Consider the following 24,514-nt stretch of genomic DNA (forward strand, 5'->3'; position numbering starts at 1 on the left):
AATATGTAGTTTTATTAGTTCTACGTATTAGTTCTCAGTTCTACTACCTCAGTGGTGGAACAAACTCCCAGAAGCAACAAGACTAGCATCATCTCTCTCAACCTTCAAGAAACAGGTAAAAACGTTTCTCTTTCAGGACTTTTTACTGCGCTGATGCCCCAGATCAGGTTGGCAGCAAGTTAGGCTGTGCAGTGTGTGTGTGTGTCCGTTTGTGTGTCTCTGTCAAAAAAAAAAAACCCTCACCAACCCAAGCTTACTGTTCTGTATATTTCCTGTGCATCGTGTATTTGCAAGTGTATTTGCAGTCCCTATGTCCTCTATTGTAAGTCGCTTTGGATAAAAGCGTCTGTCAAATGCAATGTAATGTAATGTAGTTTCTTATTTTTGTTTTCACCTAGCGTACTTACTGTCACCAGCCAACACAGGTATACTGCTCAAGAAAAAAATCAAAGTCGGTCTAGAGAGTAATGCCTATATATCTTTTTTTAACGCTTTTTAATTCTAAAAGTAAATACTTTTATTTGCATACCAATAGTTAGTAGGTGAGATTAGCGGTAATAGGGGGTAAGACAGGCATTCATTGTGTCGTTTGGCCCTTAAAGAATGCGACCCTCTGTGGAGGGTCCCGATGACGGGGGCTCAGTGTGTGATTAACATTACTCGGGTGCATTCTCACCTGTGTTTAGCTCCATCCCCTCGTAATTGGATAGCCCAGGACGGATCGTAACGTAACGCCAGGTGTAAGCACAGCCCTTTGTGCTGGATCGTATGTAGAGGAGCATTTGTACGCGCAAGGAATTGGATTTTTTTTTTCTTTCAACTTTTGAGTTAAATTGGTCCTTACATGTGAGACACACGTGATTCAGATACACAGGTGTCGTGAAAACCATCATGTTAGATGTGCTTTTTAATTAAGAAATACTGTGGAAAATATATATATTTATATTTATAGATATTATATTTCCCTCAATTGGCCCTCAGGGCAAAATAAAGTTTATTCTGATTCTTATTTTATGAATGTATTGATTATATCCACACACGCTGTTCCTTTGTACTTCTGGTTAAATGCTGAACTGCATTTTGTAGCCCTTTACTCATAAGTCGAATTTAATGTAGTCTAATAAAATATGTATAGACACCTACTATATATACTTGTATATATAATATTTATTTCAGCAATCATATCGAGGGAAAGTTTCCAGCACTTAAAACACGGCAGCTGTTTTTTCTCCCATGGTTTGTGCTGATGAGGCGTTTTTTTTCTCCCCAGGAAGTATATAAATATATACATTAAAGATTTTTTTTTTTCCTCCACCCCATTCCATCCACACTGCTACTTACCTTTTTGAGTTTCATAGAAGCGATGCTGACCGTAGAGGCCGTTGCTATGGTGATCCAAGGGACTCATGGGGAGAAAAGGAGAGGTAAGACTTCCTGAATAGCCGGGGTACCCTGTCAGAGGGGGGGAGAATTGATGTTTCTCAGAAAAGCTTTGACATTCAGCAGTCCTCTAAACAAACTGTTTATTTCAACAGGCTGTCATTCTCTGAAAAAAAAAATGTCCTGTGTGTGTTACTTTTACCATAAATGCACTTTTGCACCAACGCACCACGGGAGTTGACATTATTTACAGTGGACAGAGTGGTGACAAAAACCACAGCCGACAGCTACTGTCAAATGTTCGCAGCATTTAACAAGGTGGAATACGCTCCTCCTCAAAACACATTTTTTCCCCCAATCCGAAGACAAATAGTATGAACCATCACAACATTCCCTCTTAAAACACACACACACACACACACACACTCCCAAGAGGTCACTGGGAGGTAAATGGTCGTTCCACTCTGTTCGTAGTCTTCAAGGACATTGAACTGCATTGTGGGATAGAGGAGGTCTCGCCTGTGTTGGCATGGCTCTGCTGGTGTGTGTGTGTGTGTGTTTGGTGTGAGTATGTGTGTGTGTGTGTGGCACTATTTGGAGATAAATACGGTAAAATCACAGAAAAACACATCGGTGAAAGAAAAACACACACAAAGAACACACATCTCTGTATTGCGAGACCGAAAGGCTGGATATGTGTCTGTCTGTGTGTATGTGTGTGTGTGTGTGTGTATGTCTGTGTGTGTGTGTGTGTGTGTGTTCCCCGGCAGCTGGTTTCATGCCCCACGGAGTGTCCTTGCCGGCCCGTTAATTGGCAGCCGTTAAAAGTTTAATGGCGGTGGCCAAAGTAAACAGCACTCCATAAAAACTCATCCTACGCATTCCACAGTCGCAGTGCAAAACCGCCGACACCCCCACTCCCCCCACCCCACCCCCCCCACCCCCCGCTCCCGGCGTGTGTGTTGGGGACTCGGCGGGTCTGCATGTTCACGCGGGCAATGTAAGTGCACGGCTGCGTACACTGTACCGTGTGCGCCATTACTCCGACTGGTTAACAACCAGCCAATCTAAATGGTGACAATTAGCCAAAAGGATCTATCAGCCATCCACGGCCAATCCCACGGGTAATGATGAGTGATAAAATTCAGGATGGTGGGAAGATGGGAGGTGAGATGAGAAAAAAAAAGAGGAGGGGAACAAAGACAACAGAGGGACATGGGGGAGAAGAAAAAGAAGGGGGGGGGAATTCAGGAGGTTAGTGATTGAATAAATAACAGAGGCAGAGTAAGACACCAAAAGAACAGGCCTGTCAATATAAAACGCGCCTGGTGTTGCTGTGAGCCGTACAGAGGGGGGGGGGGTGTGCGTGTGTGTGAGCGTGTGTTTCTGCATCTGTGTGTGTGTGTGTGTGTGTATGTGTGTGTGTGTGTGCGGTGGATGGATGATAAAGGGGGAAGTGAAGAGCTTTGAGATGGCGGAGATGAGAGGACAGAGGCAAGGAAAGTAAGGAGAGGAATGAGAGCGCATGAGAGAGGAGGCAGAAAACAAGGACAGGTGTGAGAGAAAGGGAGTGGGCGACTGAGAGGAAAGGTGTGTGTGTGTGTGTGTGTGTGTGTGTGTGTGTGTGTGTGTGTGTGCGTGGATATGAGAGGCAATATGTGCTGATTTTCAAACCACTAAGCATTTCTTCGCAAGTACATCTCATTTTTGTGTGTGTGTATGTGTGAGTGTGTGTGTTTGTGTGTGTGTGTGTGTGTGTGTTGGCCAGGTCTCCTCTCTCTGAGCTGGCTACGCTCCATTCTCTGGACACTGGCCAGCTGGCAGGCCGCCTACCGGAGCTCCCTGGCTTGAATTCTTAAAAACAATCATTTGTAGTGTGTGTGTGTGTGTGTGTGTGTGTGCACGCACGCACGCACGCACGTGAGTGCATGTGCACACGCGTGTGTTCAGACATCAAAGCTGAGCCACACAGACACAAAATCTGTCTGATCGTCGCACACATTCTCCCTTCGCACACATACACACACACGAAGACACACACAAACACACGCCTCCTTTCGCTGCCGCCACCGCCGCCGCCGCTCCCTCCCATGTTCCAGAGCTGCCATCCTCCATCCAGCTCTTTCTAAGAATCTGATTTATAAGACAATCACTCTGGGAGACAATAACGCTCATTTTCTCGCCGCTTAAACATCTCTATTTATTGGCCGACGACCCATCAGTTGGACAGTTGTTGGGAAAAAAAAGGAGAGAAACGTCAATGGAATTAGTCATCTTTAATTTGTTTATCTTGTAACTTGAGACGTGAGTGAGACACAGCGCGTCCGACTCCAATCGGAAATGCGTCTTCGCGTTTTCAGGATCGCAGAGTGTAACCGAATCGCCAAATTTTGGTCACCGGGTCAGCGTTATTTTCTTATTTTCTTTGACCTTTGAACCTTTCCACCGTGTCATCGCTGGCATCGTACTGAAACGGGAAATTCATATTCTGACCGTTTTTTTTTTGTTGTTTTTTTTGGGGGGGTTGTTGAGACATACAGCCTGTAGCGGAAACTGTTTTCTAGGTTAAGTCACTTCTGGGGGTTATCTTTTTAGTCCCATCCCGCTGTTGAAAGAAGCACACACACACACCACACACGGATGCACATACCTGAAAAGGACAGATAACTGAGTCAGAATCATTCTCCGACCGCAAACGGTTAACAGTGACAAGGGGGGACGTGAATGCGCGTGGGCGTGCACGTTTCAGTGAGCTTTTTGTGGAGTGTGTGCGTGTCTGTCTGATCAGGAAGGGGGCCGTTGGAGGTCGGTTAGCCCAGAAGGGGCCCTGAGGGTGGGGCTGTGGCCAGATGGGGAGGAGCCGTGAATGGGGAGAGGATGATGAATGTTTGCGTGCCTCTGAGTGTGTGTGTGTGTGTGTGTGTGTGTTCAAGGTTTTTCTCATGTTGCAGGGGAAATAAATCTGTTTACTAAAATCACATTAACTTCCACGTCTAGGACTGAAAATCATTATATTTAAGGAGTGAAGCTCCGTTTCTTCACCGGGATCACAGATGGGTCTTCAGTAAAAAAAAAAAAAAAAAAACCTTGTTATTGCCTTATTTCTATTTATTCTTCGGTTCTGATGGAAGCCCACCATACATGGGGGGTTGAACTAGCAGCGGATCTGAGCGCTGGGGTAAAATATTCCGTTTAAAGCAGCATTTAGGAGAAAGCAAATCTATTCTATGCATGCGAGGAGGAGGGGGAAATAGGGGGGCTTGTGAAACTTAAAACTCACAACACGGAGGGAGTCCAGCGGTGAGAGATGACTGACCGAGGGGAGGGGAGAAAATGTCGGCTGGTGTTGAAAAGAAGAGCCCGTTGTAGAATTACCGTCGATTACGGCGCTATTTTTACGCGACGCGCGTGTGAACGCTCGTGGGCCGAGGCGGGAGGAAAGGGAAGATTTTGGTGGCGCAGCTTTTGAGAGCGCCAAGAGCGCTCCGGCTCTGAACTAGAAAACAGCCACAAACACAAAGCCACATGCTCCGAGCTGCAGAGGAGTTACTGTCGTGTGTGTGTGTGTGTGAGTGTGTGTGTGTGTGAGCCCGAGCATGCATGCATGTGTGTGTGTGTCTATAAGTAGCATCATCTGAGGCATCATTGCTTTGTGTGTTTGGCCTCAGCTCAGTGTTGGTTAAACCACTTAATAGCTCCATCTCGACCTAATCCCAAACCAAGACCCCGGATTAACCAGGGGACCGGGCGCTCTATATATGTGTGTGTGTGTGTGTGTGTGTGTGTGTCCTACCGTCATGTGAGTGGGGGAACCAGATAGGAGAGGCGTTTGACTGGGGTCCGGTCCTGTATGAAGGGGAGGATGGGGAAGAGGTGGGTCCCGAGGGGTGCGGAGGATGGGAGGACGGGGACGCCAAGCTGCTGGACAGGAAGGAACCCATGAAGGAAGCACCTGAGAGACACAGAAACGGGTCATGGGGTTAGATCGCTGCTCACTGTTGATTAAATTTAATGCTGAATCTCCATGGGGTGCCAACGAGCAGGCAGAGCAACAAAAAAAAAAAAAAACAGACGTCAAATGAGGAAATTTGTTTTTCATGTGCTGTCTAAGCTATTCATCTGTTCCTCTTGAAAACGCCGCGGTGGTGAAACGCGTTTCCCCGCGAGGCGAAAAATAGACGAATGACCAAAATGTAAAGCGTCGGACCCAGCGGATCTGGGCGGTATTAAAATTAATATGTATAAATATCTGCAGATGTGTGACAGTATTCACGTGCCAGGCCTCAAGGTACATCTGGGATTCCCCCCGATGATTATTCATTGTCCGAACAAACTCCGGCGCGTCTGAGCGGACGACGGCTCGATTCTCATGGTCCGCTCAGAGGTTTGCCGGCAATAAGCGACCGCTCGGAAACAACAACAATAGCCTACCGCTATATTTTCCATTTGGATCATGCATGTTAGCTAACCTGCTCCTGGTTAGCGCAGGCTGAACATTTCACAGATCGCATTAAAGATACATCATGCAGTCGGGAGTGAACTTAGACGCTCGGTCTTATCCTTTAAGAGTTTTAGCAGCGAGTGAACGGGCTCTGTTTAGTTTGGCTCGTCGGAGGGTATTTCCACTTATCAGCGTGCTCTCATTTAGCGGAACAACCCGAACAGTTGTCGGGGAAGGAGGAAACAAATCCACAGGGAATCAGGTAATTAGTCAGTGGATGGAGCGAGAGGCAGAGAGGTGTGGTGGGCTGGGTCGTTACCCATAAATGCCGCCTCACAGAGACAATTACTACAACCACAACAGTCCGCGACAGTCACACACACACACACACACGCACACACACACGCACAAGTACATGTACAGTGCCCTCACCTCAACCACAACCCGACGCCCTGACAACCACAACCACAATTGCCTTCAACTGTCTGCCGTTCTGCCTCTCTCTCGTTCACACACACATAAGCACATAGACGCGTACCCACCCGGGCACACACACACACACACGCGTGCGCACACACACACAAAGAGAGGAGAGTTTGGGATAAATCTTAACAGCGATGGAGCAGCAGAGACACACACACACACAGACACAGACACACACACACAAGCACATACACACACGAAGAGAGGAGAGTTTGGGATAAATCTTAACAGCGATGGCGCTGCAGAGAGCATTAAGACACACACACACACACACACTGGCCAGACAAGTGAAATGTAGAAATCCCTCTATCTTTTCCTCTCTTCATATTTTCACCTCCTGTGACAAGTATAAGGAAAAGGAGAGTAAAAAAAGGGAAAGAAAGAGGTAGCAGGCCAAATAGGCTCCTTTCTAGACATTTATTTTCTCTCTTTTGTTCTCCCAGCCTCTCAGACAGGATATTTTTACAGTCTGTTTTTTTTTCCCCTTCCTTTTTTTTTGTTGCTCCAAATCCTCTCTTGAACAACTGTAGATCAGCGGCCATCCAGCCAGTCATAATAAAAAGACGACTCGTATATAAGTCTCGGACCGGTTTCACAAGCAGTCACACACACACATACACACACGCGTGCACACGTCGAACACGGAGGGATACACACCCTCGATTTCCTGCCTCGCAGATTTTTAAAAGCCTGTTTGGGAATCAGGTGTGTGTGTGCGTGGAGGTCTCGAAGCAGGTCCAAGGCCCCGATTGAAAAGTCCTTTTGAATTGAAGAAGTCAGCAGAAACGTGCTTTGCTAATTTCAAACGTCCATAGGTTTGTTCATGGACTTAAATACCTGGAATTCCTGGCTGAATTTCTCCCCACAGCTGTTCTTTCATCTTTCCATCGGTCTGATCTCCACACGTCCCCCCCGTTTCTCCATTCTTTTTCCTCTCTTCCCCCCCCCACCCGTTCCCTCTTTCCTGTTGCCCTCCCTGTCTGTTTTCTGTTGGCGAGTTAAGGAGAAAATCATATTTTGCCCGCTCCCACAGGCCAGCCGATATGGAAAATCATCTCCGAGGCCAGCCCGCTAACGTAAACCTTATTTCTGTCCCCGTGTTTTTCTTCCTTCTCTTCCTGCTCTCCGTTTCCGCCTTTGTTTTTATCCCGACCCGAAACATTCCCTTTCCATCTGTCAGCGTTGCATCCTCTTTTAGTTTCCCGGGGCTCCGAGGAGAAAATTACGAACGCAAACACCGCCGCCGATGAGACGTATCAGAAGAAGGAGAACGCGCGAGACAGAAACGCGAGCTCGAAAAACCGGAGACGAGCTGAGTCACCCGGGGTTTTGCCTTTCACATCCACATCAACATTTTATCTCTGACCCAAGTCACCTCACGAAGGCACGCTGCACGTCGGGCGTACACGCAAATGTTATTTATTATAAACAGAGGCCGGTGTCTCGGTTGTGGTAATTAACAACGCTTCCCGTCGTTTCCCCCGCTTGGCGTCGGGGTTCGGAAAAGTGTGTCGAAGCAAAGGTGGCGGTGGATCCTCGCGGAAAACGTTGACAATCCGAGAAAAAGAAGTCTAAATAATTAAAGACGAGATTTAAACCCAATGGAATCAGCTTTGGGTTATTCATGATTGGCTGTCAATGGAATATTGGAATATTTCAGGGACTGATGTAGACTTCGGTACAAATATCATCACAAAAGAACAATACGCGCAATCAATGCTTGGCACTATAAATATAAATGTATGTATATATATATATATATATATATATATATATATATATATATATATATATATATACACACACACACACACACACATACATATATACATATTTATATATACATACATACATGTAAAGACATGAACATATATATATATACATACATACATATTTATTTACATATATATATACACATACTTTTATATATATATATATATATATATATATATATATAATTCATTTCGTTGTACCCACATTACGCAACCCTAGCAAATTATATAATAATCCTCTACACTGAATTCAATTAAAATTAATGCCATTCAGGGACACAATATTATATGATTAGTCATTGTTAGCAATTATTCGCATGTGTCTATGTATTTGTGTGTGTGTGTGCGTTATGAATTTTTTTTTCCCATTTTTAATTAAGATTCATTTGTGAACATGTTTGTTATTTTTCATTTCTATGTTAACACGGTTGTGATAAATGTCATACAAATAAACTGGATTAACTCAATAATCAAAAATTAATTTAATGAAGATTCCTAATTTATTAATCAACATGTTTTGATGAAATGGCCTGTTAAAAATCGCGGGTAGTACATAATAAAAAAAAAAAAGAAATTCTGTGAAATATATTCCATATCATGTGTCATGTGGTGTTGCATTATAATACATTATTTGTTTTTGATTTTATTTACAGAGCCAAATATATGTTATGATAACTCAGCATACTATTTCCATTCAAGCCCAATGCGGTAATATAGCAGCGCACACACACACACACACACACACACACACACACACGTTGGGATTTGGTGTCGGGGTCCAAGCCAAGACCCCGCGAAGGCCTCACACACGGCGCTTTGAAATAACCTTTAACAGTCACGCAGGGAGAAATCCATCCCCCCCCCCAAAAAAAGAGACATGATACATACAGTGTACTATAACTTTTTCTTTGACTGCAGAGCTGTCATGCTACTTGAAGCTACCAGAGTTCAGAAGATAAAACACCTAGGACATACAGCGGTAACAAAATGATCATCTTCATTGACGCCAAATTTGTCGAGCCCTGTATTTATCAAGGTGTGTTCAGGTCAGACGGCCGTATAGAGAGTCTGTAATAAGGTAAACAATGCACGTCCAACAGCGAAACACACAACATTGGGATTATTTTCCCCCCATTTTGGACTGTAAGGGATTTGTGCTCGCATTTGTCAAAGCCATTCATACACGGTATACCGGGTGTGCCAAGGCATAAATAAATTAGTGTGAATAAATAACCTTGCACCTTGTTCGTGTGTATGTGCATATGTGTGTGTGTGTGTGTGTGTGTGTGTGTGTGTGTGTGTTGAGCCACTGCACAGCGTTGATGAAATGTAGTGAAACAAAAACAGCAAGATGAAAGATAACAGGCTGTCCCAAGGTTCCTCACAATTCTAAGGGGAGTAAGAAAGGACAGAAAAGGAAAAAGGAGGAGGAGGAGGAAGAAGAGGAAGAGGTGGAGGATGAAGAGGAGGAGGATAAAGAGGAGCGAATAAGGGTGGAGAAAAAGGGAGGTGTGACTGCAGCGATATGAGAAATGTCACACAGAGCAGGACGAACACAGATAAAGTAATGGAGTCTTTGCTGTGAATGAACCAGTGCTAATCAAAACACGCACACACACACACACACACACACACACGTGCGCACACACACACACACAAACACACCTGGCAGCATGACGAGTAGGATCGATCTCCATCCGATTTAACATCAATATCTCCCCATGTTCTATTGTCACATTTGTCAGTTTACAAAAGCTTCTGTCCACACATTGATAAACTGAGCTCTCCCTCTCACACACACACACACGCATGCACGCACGGACACACACACACACACATAGACACACACACACATTTTCTTTTACTGACTCTGCCAGTGGTGAGGACTACTGAAAGAGTCTGAAAGTACAGTCTCAGTGTCAGCATGTACGTGCAAGTGTGCGTATGTGCGTGTGTGTGTGTGTGTGTGTGTGTGTGTCAGAGGTTCTGACTCTCGTTAGTTTGGCTGTTACGCTTATTGCTGTACACTTGGCAACCTCTCATCAGTCCGGCCCTTTCATAAGCCTCCAACCACCAAGGGCCCTGGCACTGAGCCCTCAGCGCCTGTGTGTGTGTGTGTGTGTGTGTGTGTGTGTGTGTGTGTGTGTGTGTGTGTGTGTGTTTAGGGGCCAGGAGTCAAGCTAGACCTTTCTGATCTGTTTTGACACCAGAGAATTGCACAAGTGACAGGGCTACTCAAACAAGGCAGTTGTCGAAGACACACACACAGTCGGACACACACACACACACACACACACACACACACACACACACACACACACACACACACACACACACACACACACACAAAGAAGTCCATAAAAGCATTATGGCACTTGGGACACAAACACATTCAATGTGTCAATAAGCGCCTGAGCAGCGCTTACAAAGAATACGTTCACGGGAGAAAAGGAGTTCTTTTACTCGACTACATCCAGATAGCATTTTCCTTCTGCTCCATCTTATTATTCATCAACGATTCCTCTTGACTCATTCATGTCGGGGAGAGAGAGCGGGCCGTGCAGGCAAAGCATGGCGTGTCACCTGGGACGAGCGGCTGCACTGAATCACATTACCGCGGGAGGGAGGGCCGGAGAAAGAAAAGGAGTGAGAGAGAGAGAGTAGAGTAGAGGAGAGGAGGGAGGAAAAAAAAAATTGAGATGAAAGAGCAACAAATGAGAGATTTCCCTGTGAGGCGCATAAATCAGCAGACTATGAACAGCAGAGCGCAGAGCCCGGCTCCGAGGCTGCCGACCGGAGTCTCGGCATTTCCACACACACACACACACTCGGCGGCTCTCCTGACTCGCGGCCGCCGAGGACGCCGCGACTCAAATCACGCGCTCTGCTGCGGGTCGGTGGAGATAACGGGAACTTGATGACGGAAAATGAAAGGCGGAGGAGACGAGGAGGTTTTTTGCCCCTCGGAGGTCGCAAACCCCCGGGGTTAATGAGGGCCGATCCGGCGGCGGCGGACAGCGAACAGCACGTTGCGAGCGAGGAGGCCGAGTGTTCCCGCTCTTGAACACGAGCCTTTTCTGGACGCCTCGCGCGCACACACACACACACACACACCCACCTTCGGCCTGACAGGAAGCGCCATATATGGCCACGTCGAACCGGAAAACATGAGAGACTCTTAGGAAGCAGGAAGGAGGAGGGGGTGGGGGGTGTCAGGGTAAGTTTTTCCATGTTTCACCAAAGAAAACAGGGGAATTTGGGGAACAGGGGTCATACGAAACTGGCTCCGCTGCCTGGGTCAGAATGAAACACAAATGGTGCGCGCACACACACACACACACACACTCAAATTAAAAGCATAAGGTTGCTGATATTTCAGGAAAGCCTGCGGTGAGAGTCAATAATGCAATTCCATCTGCTTGCGTGTCTTCAACCTCCCCAACCGCCACCCCCTTCCCCCCCTTGAAGGGGCTTAGCAGTTCTGGTAAATGGTGAGGAAGCCTGTCCTGTTCTGGTGGTTCTCAAGTCTAACTTGTCTGTGCCACACCCTTGTGGTCCACTCTCCCTTCAGCCACAGCAGAAACACACACACACACACACACATACACACACACACACACACACACATATGATAATGGTTTAAAGCTGCATATGCTTGCCGCTGGATGAAATACACCTGGTGGGTCAGGACCGGAGAAAGAGCAAGTGAGTCCAACAGAAAGCACGTGACCCGGTGGTGAAGATGAGGACACACACACGTGTTTCATTGTTTGTTGTGTGATGGGCGGACACAGTGACACAATACAAGCTTGATGCCAATCCACCTCATTGGCGCATTAGAAAACATGCAAAACATGCTCTTATTGTCACATATGTATATATAGATTCATATATACTGCTCAAAAAAATAAAGGGAACACTTGAACAACACAATGTAACTCCAAGTCAATCACACTTCTGTGAAATCATAGTGTCCACTCAGGAAGCAACACAGATTCATTTTGACTTGTTTTAAGGACATTACATCAAAGTTGGATCAGCCTGGAGTTTGTTTTTACACTTTAATTTTGAGTGTGATTCCTAATCCAGACCTCCATGGGTTGATACAATTGATTTCCATTGATCATTTTTGTGTGATTTTGTTGTCAGCACATTGAACTGTGTAAAGAGCAAAGTATTTCATAAGAATATTTCATTCATTTAGATCTAGGATGTGTTTTTTAAGTGTTCCCTTTATTTTTTTGAGCAGTGTATATATATATATATATATATACACACACACACACACAGACACGCACAAATAATTTCTGGATGTTTTAAATACGAGTGTAGCTGGCGCTAAACATATTCCCAGGCTATTTAACAAAATCAATATAGCACTAATGCAATATTATGACATTTTTTTAAATAAATGTGTTTTTGAAAATTGATTTTTTTTTTGGCGTTTAAAAAGTCACTCATTTATTTTTTAAAACAGACACTTTTTTTCTATATCTGATGTTTTCGGACTATTTTCGTAGTTTATAGTACAAACGAGGGATAAAATGGAAAGGGATTAATGGCGGCGCGGTGCGATCGTCTTGCAGCGCCGCGCTCGGTGACCGACATGTTGTTTTCGCGGCTCCTTCCTTCTGCTATAAAAAGGTCAAGAAATCAATAGTAGCATCTTCATGTATATTCAGTATCTATCAGCTAACTGGGTACAAACTAATGACATTATTAAAACCTTCAATGTACAAGTGCTCGTTTTAACTTGAGCGTACTTTGTGTTTACTGCATCTCATATTTAGCTTCGCCCGGGGACTTGAGATACGCAAATGGGAGCACTTGAGGGCAATGCATCTGACGGCATATGCGAGATTACGGTTCCAGATTAGCCCGCTTTCTGCCGTCGTTTCAGCTGAACTTTGGTGGGAAACGAAAAACACAACGGAAGCGCGGAAGGCGGCATCCGTCGACCGGCGAACACGACGTCATGTATCGGTTCGTGTTCTGGTGACATGAAACGTCCTCCGGCTGGATACCCGATCCCCGCCGACCCCTGCTCGCCTGTAACAGACCCTGCAGTTCCCCCAGCAGCCCAGAAAAAGGTGAATTTCCCTCAGGGGATCAAATATCACATTATTATTACAGTATGCTACTTACAAGCTATCTACAGCGCCTCCATCAATCCCACACCACAGAGAGTCATATCTCAGTATCACTGGAGCAGGATGTGTGTATGTGTGCGTCGACACATGACTGCGTGTGTGCTCACCCACGCCGCACCGTATCACCCTCCGCCATCGTGAGTCGAGGGGTTGTGGTTCCTGGAGAAGCACTTTACTTAAATTAGACCCTCAACGGCTCGACATGCAGGTGTCAGCGTGTGTGTGTCTGCTTGTGTAATGCGTGTGCGCGTGGGCGTCAGACAGTAAGTGTGTGCTTGTGTGTGTGTGTATGTGAGTGCGTGTGTGTGTGTGTGTGTGTGTGTGTGTGTGTGTGTGAGGGCAGCAAGAGACTAAACAAGGGAGAAGAGCAGGATCAGCAGACAGTGAGCGCCAGAGAGAGGCGGCAAGGGAGCGAGCTGAAGAAAGGGATGGGGGGAAGGAGGATGGCGGAGAGAGAGAGCGTGCTTGTGTGTGTGTGTGTGTGTGTGTGTGTGTGTGTGTGTGTGTGTGTGAGGAGGCAGAAAGAAGGTGGGAATAACCTAGTCTGACCTTATTTCAGAGCAGGTTTCCCGTCCCTCATATCCTTTCATGGATGTCATATTTACACAGGAATGGAGGATTATTAGTGAGCGGTGCAGAGATGAAATAAAGACAATGGAGGTTTGTAGGAAAGAAGAGGGGATGGAGAACAATTGCGGTGAGAGGAAAAAAAAATAAAATCATTTCCCTATTAATTACAGAGCAAATCATAATTTCGGACGAGTTTAGTAAATGACAAAATGTCATTACAATGGAAGGCAATGAAAAGTCTAGAATATTAGGAGGGAGCCGTGCACTGCAAAATAACAAAAAAAAAAAAAAAAAAGGCATTTTCCCAAGCAGCTAATCAGCCATGAAGGATCCATCTTCTCTCCACACCCCCAGTCATGGACTCGAAAATGCTCTCAGCTAAGTCGCGGAATTTTCTTGGATAACCCAACCGAGCCGTTCGCATTTTTATTCAAAACGCGCTTTACTGGCGGTTCGATCGCAACACAGATATCAAACGTCCCGTGTGTATTTTGCGACTGCCTGAAACACCAGTGAAGTTGGAGAACACTAATGATCAAACACCTTCGCAAAGAAACACAAGTTTAGCGGCGTCTTCATGATCACATGGAAACAATGCCTTTTTCAACTTTGTGACCATTAACGTCGTTTCGGTTCAGATAAACGCTCCGATGATTTCGCACCGCTGCGTATTTTCTCGCGTCAGAATGATCGTCATTCACGCCGCGATAATGAGGGCAGCTGTCCTCGACGTTCACCGGCAGCTGGACGGGACCGGGCCCTCGTGTCCACACCATGTACGCCAATTACGCAGACTTAAACAGGACAAGTCTTGAACAAAGGATCGTGTTTCCCCCGAAATTCCACCTTAGAAACACAAGAAGTCAGCTATACTTTCTTCCAGAAGCGGGTCTCGAGTGCAGGACGCGTCTCCTCCGGGGGCTTCCATCGATTATTAGATGAACATGAACAGCTTCCACATTTATTAACCGACTCCAGGCGCAACGCTTCCCCGCCAATCCGGGCGCTTTGAATTGAAATCTAAAACAGGGATCGAGATTTCCCCTTTCATGTCGGGTTGAAGAAAAGATTTTTCCAATTAGATGTTTTTCCAATTTGGACACTTCAAGTCGATTAAAAGAATATTTTTTTTGCACATCTGCCCCCGTGCAGAGATGCCGATACAGTGGGAATATCGTTTGGAGTGAATAATAAACATTTTAGCATGCGCAGTGTGCCACGTGTTCAGTGCTTGGAAATATGGAGCACAGAAGAGCTTAATGCACTTTGACAAGAACACTGATGGATAATTAAGAGGAGATATTTGCAGTGGTTAACACCTCAGACAGGCTCAGGACCAGCAATTCCGGATTTGAGGCATTTTAAGAGCGCGGACAAAACGCTTAATATTTGTTTGCATGCAAGAACCTTTTACGAAATGACAATGACAGTTTGACTAAAAACTGGACTTCCATAAGCTCTAGAAATATTGTTTTTTGATCAGACCATTAAATCATTATTTTCAATTAACTTTGCAACAGAGAATTATCGTTTGGATTCTCACAGGCGATGCCTCCGTGTTCTCCTGGTGTTCCTACCTTAGGGTTCTCCGATTTCCTTCCACAGTCCAAAAACATGCAGGACGTTCGCTGGAGACCCTAAATTTCCCAGGTGTGTGAATCAGAGGGTGACTGGTTGTATGTCTCTATATGAAGGCCTGTGATTGGCTACGAGTCCGGGGTGAACCCTGCCTCTCGGCCAATGACAGCCGGGATTGGTTCCATCCCCCTGCAACCCTGATTGCAGGCTAAACAGTACAGATAATGAATGAAAGAACGGAGAATTAGAGATATTTCTTTTTGATTTGTGTTGATCTGTACGGTTTAAACTGCATGCTATCAAAGTAATAAAGCAACTGCAGTAAAAAACTCCGGAGACAAGTCCTTTATTCTAATTTGGCAATTTACTGCTGACTTAATACGACTGTATGGTTCATGATATGTGTCTGGCTGGGATTATTTATTAAAATGCAAATTCCTTTCATTCACTAATATCTCATTTGGCCTTGGCAACAGCGCAACAAGTCCAGAGTTCTATTTTTATTAAAAAAAAAAAGAAACAAAGACAAAGCTTAAACAAATGAGAGCTGATAAAACAAGAACAAGACCAAGAGGTTTTCATGAAGCAAGACATGTGAACACACGCGAGGAACTAAGAAGTGCGCGCACACAAAGACACGCACACAAGCAGGAATGAGCACACGCATGCAAAAACAGAGATAAAGTGCACACTTACTCACAAAAGTCCCTATATATTATGCATGCACACATGGTTCCAAACATTACAAAAACACAGATCAAAACCACGGGGAAAGACAGGAGCTGGTTATTAAAGAGACAAAAGAGAAAAATATTGAGAAGGAGAAGAGACACTTTACCAGCAATCAAAGAGGAAGAGGAGAAGAAACAAAGAGAGGAAGGGAGAGGAAATCGAGGCAGGGAGAGACATGCAAAAAGGGAGAGTTTGCTTTTAATCAGCCTGAATCCAAAATTTAGACAGGCACACATACAGGCACAGGCAGTCCCAGTAGGATTAGGACCTCGGCATTGTATGCGCAATTGCACGTGTACATGTGTGTGTGTGTGTGTGTGTGTGTGTGTGTGTGTGTGTGTGTGTGTGCGTGCGTGCATCCCACGAGACTGATTAGCCATGAATGACTGATGACAGATCTTTGTTGTTGTTGATCTTTTTTTTTTTCACTAGCTCTCTCTCTCTCTCCTTTCTTGTTTTCTTTCTCACTACTCTCAGCTCAGGCAAGAACATGGGAGGGACTCTTAGTCTCTCACACACACACACACACACACACACACACACACACACACACACACACACACACACAATGCTGCACTCAGCTCCATGTATATTCAACAAAGGCTCCTGAATATACTTAATGCTTTCATGTGTGTCACTGTGTAACGATCCATGCTGTTCCACACAGCTGCTTCTCTCTATTTCTTACTTGTTCCCTCTATCTCTCTTACACACACACACACACACACACACACACACACACCACACATACACATGCACGTAGGTCCTATGTTAGAGCACAGCACCTTTCTCTCACACCGATGTGTTCAATCTGTATGACAGCAGCCACTGTGGAAAAAAAAAGAAAAAAAACTTCCAGCGGTAGTCGGAACACCCTGCCTTCCTTTAACCTCACCTCCAGATGAACCTCCAGCCCCCCTCCATCCATCTGAGCCCCTGACAGCAAAACAAACTGACCCGCCTGAATGGAGGCCATTACAATATGAATGAGCCAAACAGCTGAAATGAGTCGAATAGAGAGGCAAAACACAAGAAGGGAATCAAACAAGTCGGCTCGAGTGTCCATGAGTCAGGCGTAAATGTGACCCTCGAGCCAATGAAAAGCCGCTCTGTATCAGGTGTCCTCCGTCGCTATAGGGTTTGCTGTGGTTGCATAGCCGAGCTCTGCGGTGTGTATTTTCAAACTGGTGAGGCTGGGTGAGGGCGGCGGCGGCGGCGGCGGCGGCGGTGGCAGTGGAGGAGGAGGAGGGGTGCGGACCTGTGGATCTGGCGAGACTGTGACATCATGTCTGTCCCCCTGCAGAGTGATGTCACCGCACTGTCACGTCGCGCAACCGGGAGCCTGCCTTGACCCTTTCTGACAAAGGAGGGCCGTAAAATATCGGGAAATCGTGCGCGAGCACACACACACACACACACACAGATCTTCGTCACATCACCTATACCCGCCACATAGTCACATGAAACCCGGCATGTTGTATTTCCCTGCTTGCACACAGTCACACACACAAAGCCCCCCCCCCGTATGGAGCGAGAAGCTCCTTTATGTTTTGCTTGTATTTTAAAATGTAATTATTTTTTTTTCCCCCCATTGACTTCAAAAGGTGCGGCGCCGAACTCTCCCCGCCATCTCGCCGAGGCCTCGGGTCACTTCTCATTTAGCGACATGGAGGAAGAGGAGGGAGTATTCAAATCCCTCCGTGAAGCGAAGGCACCGAACGCGACGCCGGTGACGTAGCACCATCGGCGTTGGAAAAATAGATGCAAAGAATCAGACATAAATTCGCCCGCTGTGGATAATACAAGACTGTACATCTCTTGTCTTCGCTGTAATGACAACATCCATTATGGATTAGTCTGCAAAGCATGTTCGCGTTAATAATTCAGTTGTATTGTATCAAAAAAAATATTTAAAAAGAAAAAAGGCGTCACTTAAGGTGCCGCTTTTGCAGATCAAACTTCTTCAGAGTCGATCGTGAGTAAAAGTGCATGTTTACGCTTGTGAAACCAGGAGATTTGATTTTTGCACATGTAGAGACATTATTGTAACAATGTATTCACTCCCAATGAATTCATTAATTCAACCCGCTTGTTTGTTCTCGATGAACCACATTTCATAGATATTGTAGCGAGTCACGAATGTTGGGGTTTATGTCGATGCTTGTTTTCTGTGCGATTTTGGGGTTGCTGGGAATTTTGTGGGTGTGGTTTGGGGTGCGAGGAAGTCGTTTTTTTTTCACCTGGAATTGAGCGGAAACAGTTAGTTGTATTGCAGTTTTGCACGGCGTGGCTGCGTCCAACAACAGCTACTGCTTATTAAACGGGCGTTTTACCGTCAACCAGGTGTTTTCCCTGACTAAAACGCTAAAATATCGTAACGTGCAGATGAAATTGAAAGAGTCACGAAAAGAAGAGACTCAAATAAAGTCCAAGTGCCTCAGATTTGTCCTCAACTGGAGTACTTGAGTGTATGTACAAAGTCACAAAGTGTGTGGGGGGTGGGGGGTGGGAGGGGGTGGGAGGGGGTGCGATGAGGCAATGTGAAAAAAAAAGGGGGAGGTGGGAGAGGAAGCAGACTGAAATTGAGACAGAAATAGAAGGAGTGCTGAGAGATGCTGGTCTGTTCCAACAGGAGGAGGTGATGGGTGTGTGGGGAGTTGGACCGAAATGCACTGGATGTAAAAAGGTGGAGGGATCGATTGAAAATAAAGGAGAGTGACGGAGGGGGGGGGGGAGGAGGAAGGGGAGGGCTGGAGCACCACTCGAAACGGTGAGAGGATCGAAGGCAGAATGAAGGCGAAGTGAAAGAGGAAAGCAGAAGGAGAGGAGGAAAAGGGAGGGTGGCGATGTGGTTAAAGGGGAACGAAGAGATGGGTGGAGGCGGCGGAGGGGACGGGGGTAGGAGTGGGAAAGAAAAAAAAAAAAAGAGGGGGGGAAATAGAAAAGAGCACATGGACAGAGAAAGTCTGGTGCTTTCCTTTCACATGCCAAGTCATCAGATGGCGGTGTGTATTCACACCCCGGAGATGTCGCAACCAAACGCTTCAAATCACCGCCGCCGACAATAAGCAGCTGCTCTTGTGTTGGATGGGAGCTGCAGACCAGACAAGCCTCGCTCTGTCCCGGCAGCAAATGTGCTCCACAACAAACGCCGGTTTCACTCAAAAGTCCGACATCAAACGGAGTTGCATTGTTTTTTTTTGTTTTTTTTTCCATTACTATTTCAGATCCCATTGCGTGACCTTTTCAGGGGAATGAAATGCGATCACTTTATTGATCGTGGCGATCTTGATGTGGCGCGGATAAGTGGAATCTATGTAAATGGCGTGCCGTCATTTGCCCGGACGATCAAAGCGTTGGAAAGGAAATGCATTCGTGGCTTTCTGTCATCCATTTAATGTCTCAAATATGGTCACATTCAATTTCTTCCTCTTTTCTCTCTCCCTGTTTTACCTTTGGCTTGACTTGTGTAAAATGAGTTTTGCAATAATGTGAGCAGGACAAGAAACAGAGGATTTGCAGACGCTCGCCTTCGGGTGAAATACAAACCAATATTTACAGTATGTCTGAATTGCAGCGAAGTAAATTGACAGTTTGCTCTTCCTGACTGCGTCCAATCACAGCTCAGCTGGCCGGAGCCTCCACCAGCTGTCTGCTCCACGCAGGGGGTCGTCTTGCACGCTGCACCCGGGATATGCCCTTCGTGCCCCGGGTAGTAAAGACGAGCCGAAGTCTGTCTGAGACTCGCCCGTTGCTGACTCATATGCGCACGTTCGGTGTGTGTCAAACACACACACAGACAGCGGCAAGTGACTCTCTCGCTTTCACTCACTCTCGCACTTACAAGAGGCAGCGGGGACGACGGCCACTGGGTGCCGTCAGGCGATCGTAATCCGACTGGATTACCAACCAGGTGGAAACATTCAGCCTCTTTTACTCCCCCCCCCTCCCCCGCTCCTCCTTCTCCTCTTCCCTTTCATTCTCCACTCCATCCATCCACTCACGATTATCGTTTCCACCCTGTTCACATCCTTCCTTTCCGCATCCCCCACCCCCGTGTCTTTGTTCAGAACCTGCACAGGACACAAAGTGCACCTTGTCTATGAAGCTTCATGTAAATCCATAAACAGCCGCTGACAAACAAACCCCCATAACACGTGACATGATTGCATGTGTGTGTGTGTGTGTGTGTGTGTGTGTGTGTGCAGGTGGGGGTTGAAGGGGTGTATCCCATCTTAGCCGCCCGGAGGATCAAAGTGAAACTTCTAAGAGATGGGAGATGTTGGCGGCACAGTCATGATGAATGGATGGGACGCTGCGCCATCGTGCAAAATACAGGATTTAACAAACAAGCAGAGGGTGGGGGGGGCGAAGGTCGGGGACGACCAGGCGAAACAAAAGCAGGGGGTCAAAGGTTATCTCATTCAACCCAAACGTCACATTTACTCTTTATTCCTTTTTTCACGCGACAAAGCACGAGCTGTGTTTTTGTACATGAGGCTACATGCGTGTGCACGCGTAACTATCGTAAATTTAACCATTGTGTGTGTGTGTATGTGTGTGTGTGTGTGCGCGTGTCTTACTAGGTCACACGCATGCACGCACTCTCACACATATACACGGTCATGTAAACAAAACCGTCTGCTGTCTGGGAAGTAACACACCTGTTCAATGACAAGCTCTGCCACGCCTTCCATAATACTGCACACCTGTGCTACTGCAGGCCAGACCTAACCTTAATCACACAAACACACACACACACACGCACACAACTATTGCCCTGGGCTAACATAGAAGAGGAAAGAAAGAAAGAAAAAACCTGAAAAACAGCAAAGTAAAGAAACAGGAGGGCAGCCAGACAGACAGAGAGACAAAAGCTTTCCCACTACTCCTATCAGTAATCTAAACGCCTGTGTAAGATCATTTGGGGGGTTTATCAAACAGGGGCTGAGTCTTATGGTATTGGTATGCGGCTGTCATTCCATCACCTCGTCAAGCGAGACCATATTCAAGCAGACACCGCGCCGGTCTGAATAAGAGGCTTCGGCAAACTGATGGATTGCAGGTTTTCCAGGATATGAGGGGGAAAAAAAAACAGGGGGACGGACAAGTTTAGCCTTAGGATCTCCATTGAAAACTTGTGAGAACGGAAAAACCGTGTGTGTGTGTGTGTGTGTGTGTGTGTGTGTGTGTGTGTGTGTGTGTGTGTGTGTGTGTGTGTGTGTGTGTGTGTGTGTGTAATACCCAACAATATGGCCAGCCCCACATCATACCTACCCCCTGTGCTGAGGCCCAGGGCCAGGCATACAGCTTTCTGAATCTCTGAGGAGGGCAAGCACAAAGGTAACCCCCCAACCTAACCCTCCCAGCAAATACACGCACAAACACACACACACACACACACACACACACACACATACATGCACCAACCCCCATCCCAAAACAGAGATCCTCTATGCCCATCATGTCAGTCAAAACCCCATCAGGGACATGCATGGAGAGTCTGGATATCTGGAAGCTCAATACAGTGTCATGCACCTTGAGACCCAGTGAGAGGCCCTCTTGAATATATTTCAATAGCATTATCACCCTGAATTACTATGCCCCCCCCGCGCCCCCTCCATCCAACGCTAACATTACAGAATCATTTTTAAAAAATTAGACCAAAATGCATGTCGGCGCGCGGCGGTATCAAGTCAGTGTGGAGAATAATCTGTTTAAATTGTGATGCAGGTTGGACATGTGTTGGTTCAAACACGCGGATTTGACCAACGGGTGTAAACAAGAAAGGGGGGGTTATTTCGGCTACATAAAGAGACGGGCGGTTCACGGGAAAGTCATAAAATATTCTATCTCGCTGAAATCCGCCTTGTGAAATGTGGTTATTTTTAAATACAGTATCATTTATAATTAAAATTCAGGGGACTGTTAAATACAACACACCCGTCATTAACGTGTTGACTATTAAACCCTACTGTGATAGCATTTGTTTACACAACATTTCACATTTATGACACAAGTACAGAATTGCAAATATCAATTTCCATATGTATGCATGCACATGTATTTACATCTCTATTCAGCGTGGAAACGCACGGTTGAGCTAAAACACATAAATGCATACATGAAATCGTGAATACATCCACCTATATGCGTTCATTTATTATTAATTACGCCCGAGGAGGTTGAAATGTTGGAGCTGTCGACTACTTAGGTGTTGCTGTTGTGCACAAACTAATGAATATGCAAATGTGCCGGGTGGGGCAGGGTGGGTAAGTGGCTCTCACGCACGCCGGAGGACGACGGAGGAGCGTCTCCCGGGGGGCCCCCCGCATCCGGGGCTCCGAGGGGCCGCGGCGTTTGCGGGGCGTTTGCGGGGCGGAGGGGTAATGAATGGGATGTCTGATCGAACACGTTCATATTCATCCAGTCCGGTGTGAAGACGCTGTATGATTTAAAGCTGCGCCTTTCTTTCTTTCTTTCTTTCTTTCTTTCTTTCTTTCTCTCTCCCTCTCTCTTTCTATCACGCACGGGAACACATGCGCGTGCACGTACCCCTCCCGTCCCCTCCTCCCCTATTGAGACGGGATACCAAAGCTACTTGTTAAATCTAATGCATGCACTGTCAACCCATTCGCACCCCGTCACGTCCCCGCTCAATATAGAAACCGGATTTTCTGGTATTACCCGCACCTCTATTAGCCAGAGACCCCCCCTCCCTCCACACACACACACACACACACACACACACACATACACACACACACACACACACACACACACACACACACACACACCCAACCCCCTACACTCACCCACCCCCCTCCAGGCGGCGACCCCCCCCTGCGTTTGTGACCGCGGCGCTGGGGTTGTGCACACCCGGCGGTGCAAAAATAATAAAAAATAAAATAAAATTTTAAAAGGGGGGCTCTGTTAATAGCTTCAATTCATTGTTTAATGAGAAATATAAGCAGATGAATTAGCCAATCCTAATTAATTACATCAAATGGCGATGATTAGCACTTTCCTAATGGATGAAACCATAGAAATATACGAGCAGATTACGCCTCCTAATCCCTCCGTGATCACAACCGGGTTATTTCCAGATTCCCCACAAGTCTTCAAACTCACAAATATGTCCCCTGAATTAATCTCATCGGCGACAGACGTCTGGATGACAAACATCTCCCCCTCTCGTTTTCTTCTTCTTCTTTTTTTTTTGTATCTTTTACGCGCCTCTCCAACAAACAGGATGTTTATTTTTAAAATAAAATCAACAGGATTAAAAGAATTAAAGTGACAGTTAATTCCTGTATTTGCACCTCCTACCGTGTTGTTTTTATTTGTAAATTTATTTTTCAGAATGCTATCTTTTTTTCATATATCTATTTTTTCATATTTATAAATATATATATATAGAGAGAGGGGGGGGGGAGCGAGAGAGAGAGTGAGAGAGAGATAAATATATTCTTTGCAAAAAAGAGAGAGAAAAAAAGAGAGTTCTGACCTGAATGCGGAGCCATGGAGAGGTGGGACGAGTAGTACTTCCCGGGCTGGAAGTGAGCGGGGTGCTGCACGGAGCCGTGGCCGCCCGGCGCCATCCGAGACGCGGCGCTGTGAACCAGCGCGCCCCGCTCCGCCAGGAGGTGGTGCGGAGGAGCGAAATCTCTGCTCTCCATCCCGGCGAGGGGAAATTTAAAAAAAAGAAGAAGAAAAAAAAAAAAAAAACAATAAAAAATAAAAAAGATTAAAAAAAAAAACGATAAATCCCAAATCCAAAAAAAAAGTAAAATCCGGAAGGCACCGATGGGCTCTCGTCAGATGCGAATAATCCCTTTTTATGAACTCCGGGGTCCCCACGCGTGGAGCGCAGCTGCGGCGCGGCGGGGCCGGAGCGGCTTCCCCGGCATGTCCTGGAACACAGAAGGCAGGGGGAGACGCGTCAGGGCGCGGGATGGAGGAGGCTGCTGCACCCGGAGACGGACGCTGTTAGTGTTTAGAAGGGGGAAAGGGGGAGGAAAAGGGGGAGGAAAATTCAATTTCCACGACGGCGCTCGAAGACGCCACATGCCAACATTAATGGCACCGACCTGCACCGGCAGCCAGGTGAGCAAAGTCTATTCGGTGGATAAAAAGGGTGGCTGTGCGGAGTTTGTGGATCTGCAGAAAACCCTCGACCCAGACAGAAGATCTAAAACACACACACACACACACACACACACTTACACCGCCACCCTCATCGTCCTGTGACCGTGCACGATGCAAATAACGCACACGGGCTGTTTCTTCATTAAGGAAATGAAATGGGGGAGGAAAAAAAAGACCCCGGAGTTTGGTGACGCTTAAGGCCGCTTCAAAACGAGCTGGACCTCCGTGGGTGTGGAACTGGGTTGTGTGTGGAAGGGGGG

At 46.3% G+C, this 24,514-nt stretch overlaps 1 protein-coding gene across 1 annotated transcript in view; it reads right to left on the reverse strand.

The window, feature by feature from the left end:
• bahcc1b (BAH domain and coiled-coil containing 1b) overlaps positions 1 to 24,021 on the reverse strand; it is a 47,665-nt gene extending 23,644 nt beyond the window's left edge. Inside the window, exons 1-3 of the mRNA XM_086140537.1 lie at positions 23,614 to 24,021; positions 5,174 to 5,332; positions 1,342 to 1,452 (exon numbers count right to left, since the gene is read on the reverse strand). Coding sequence (XP_085996663.1) covers positions 1,342 to 1,452; positions 5,174 to 5,332; positions 23,614 to 23,785 — 442 coding nt within the window. The 5' untranslated portion in view covers positions 23,786 to 24,021. The remainder of the gene's footprint in view (positions 1 to 1,341; positions 1,453 to 5,173; positions 5,333 to 23,613) is intronic.
• Positions 24,022 to 24,514: the final 493 nt, after the last annotated feature.

The sequence above is a fragment of the Fistularia commersonii genome, chromosome 33 (genome assembly GCF_037954325.1).
Source record: "Fistularia commersonii isolate RoL2024-O1a breed Wild chromosome 33, RoL_Fcom_v1.0, whole genome shotgun sequence".
In the NCBI taxonomy this organism is placed as follows: domain Eukaryota; kingdom Metazoa; phylum Chordata; class Actinopteri; order Syngnathiformes; family Fistulariidae; genus Fistularia; species Fistularia commersonii.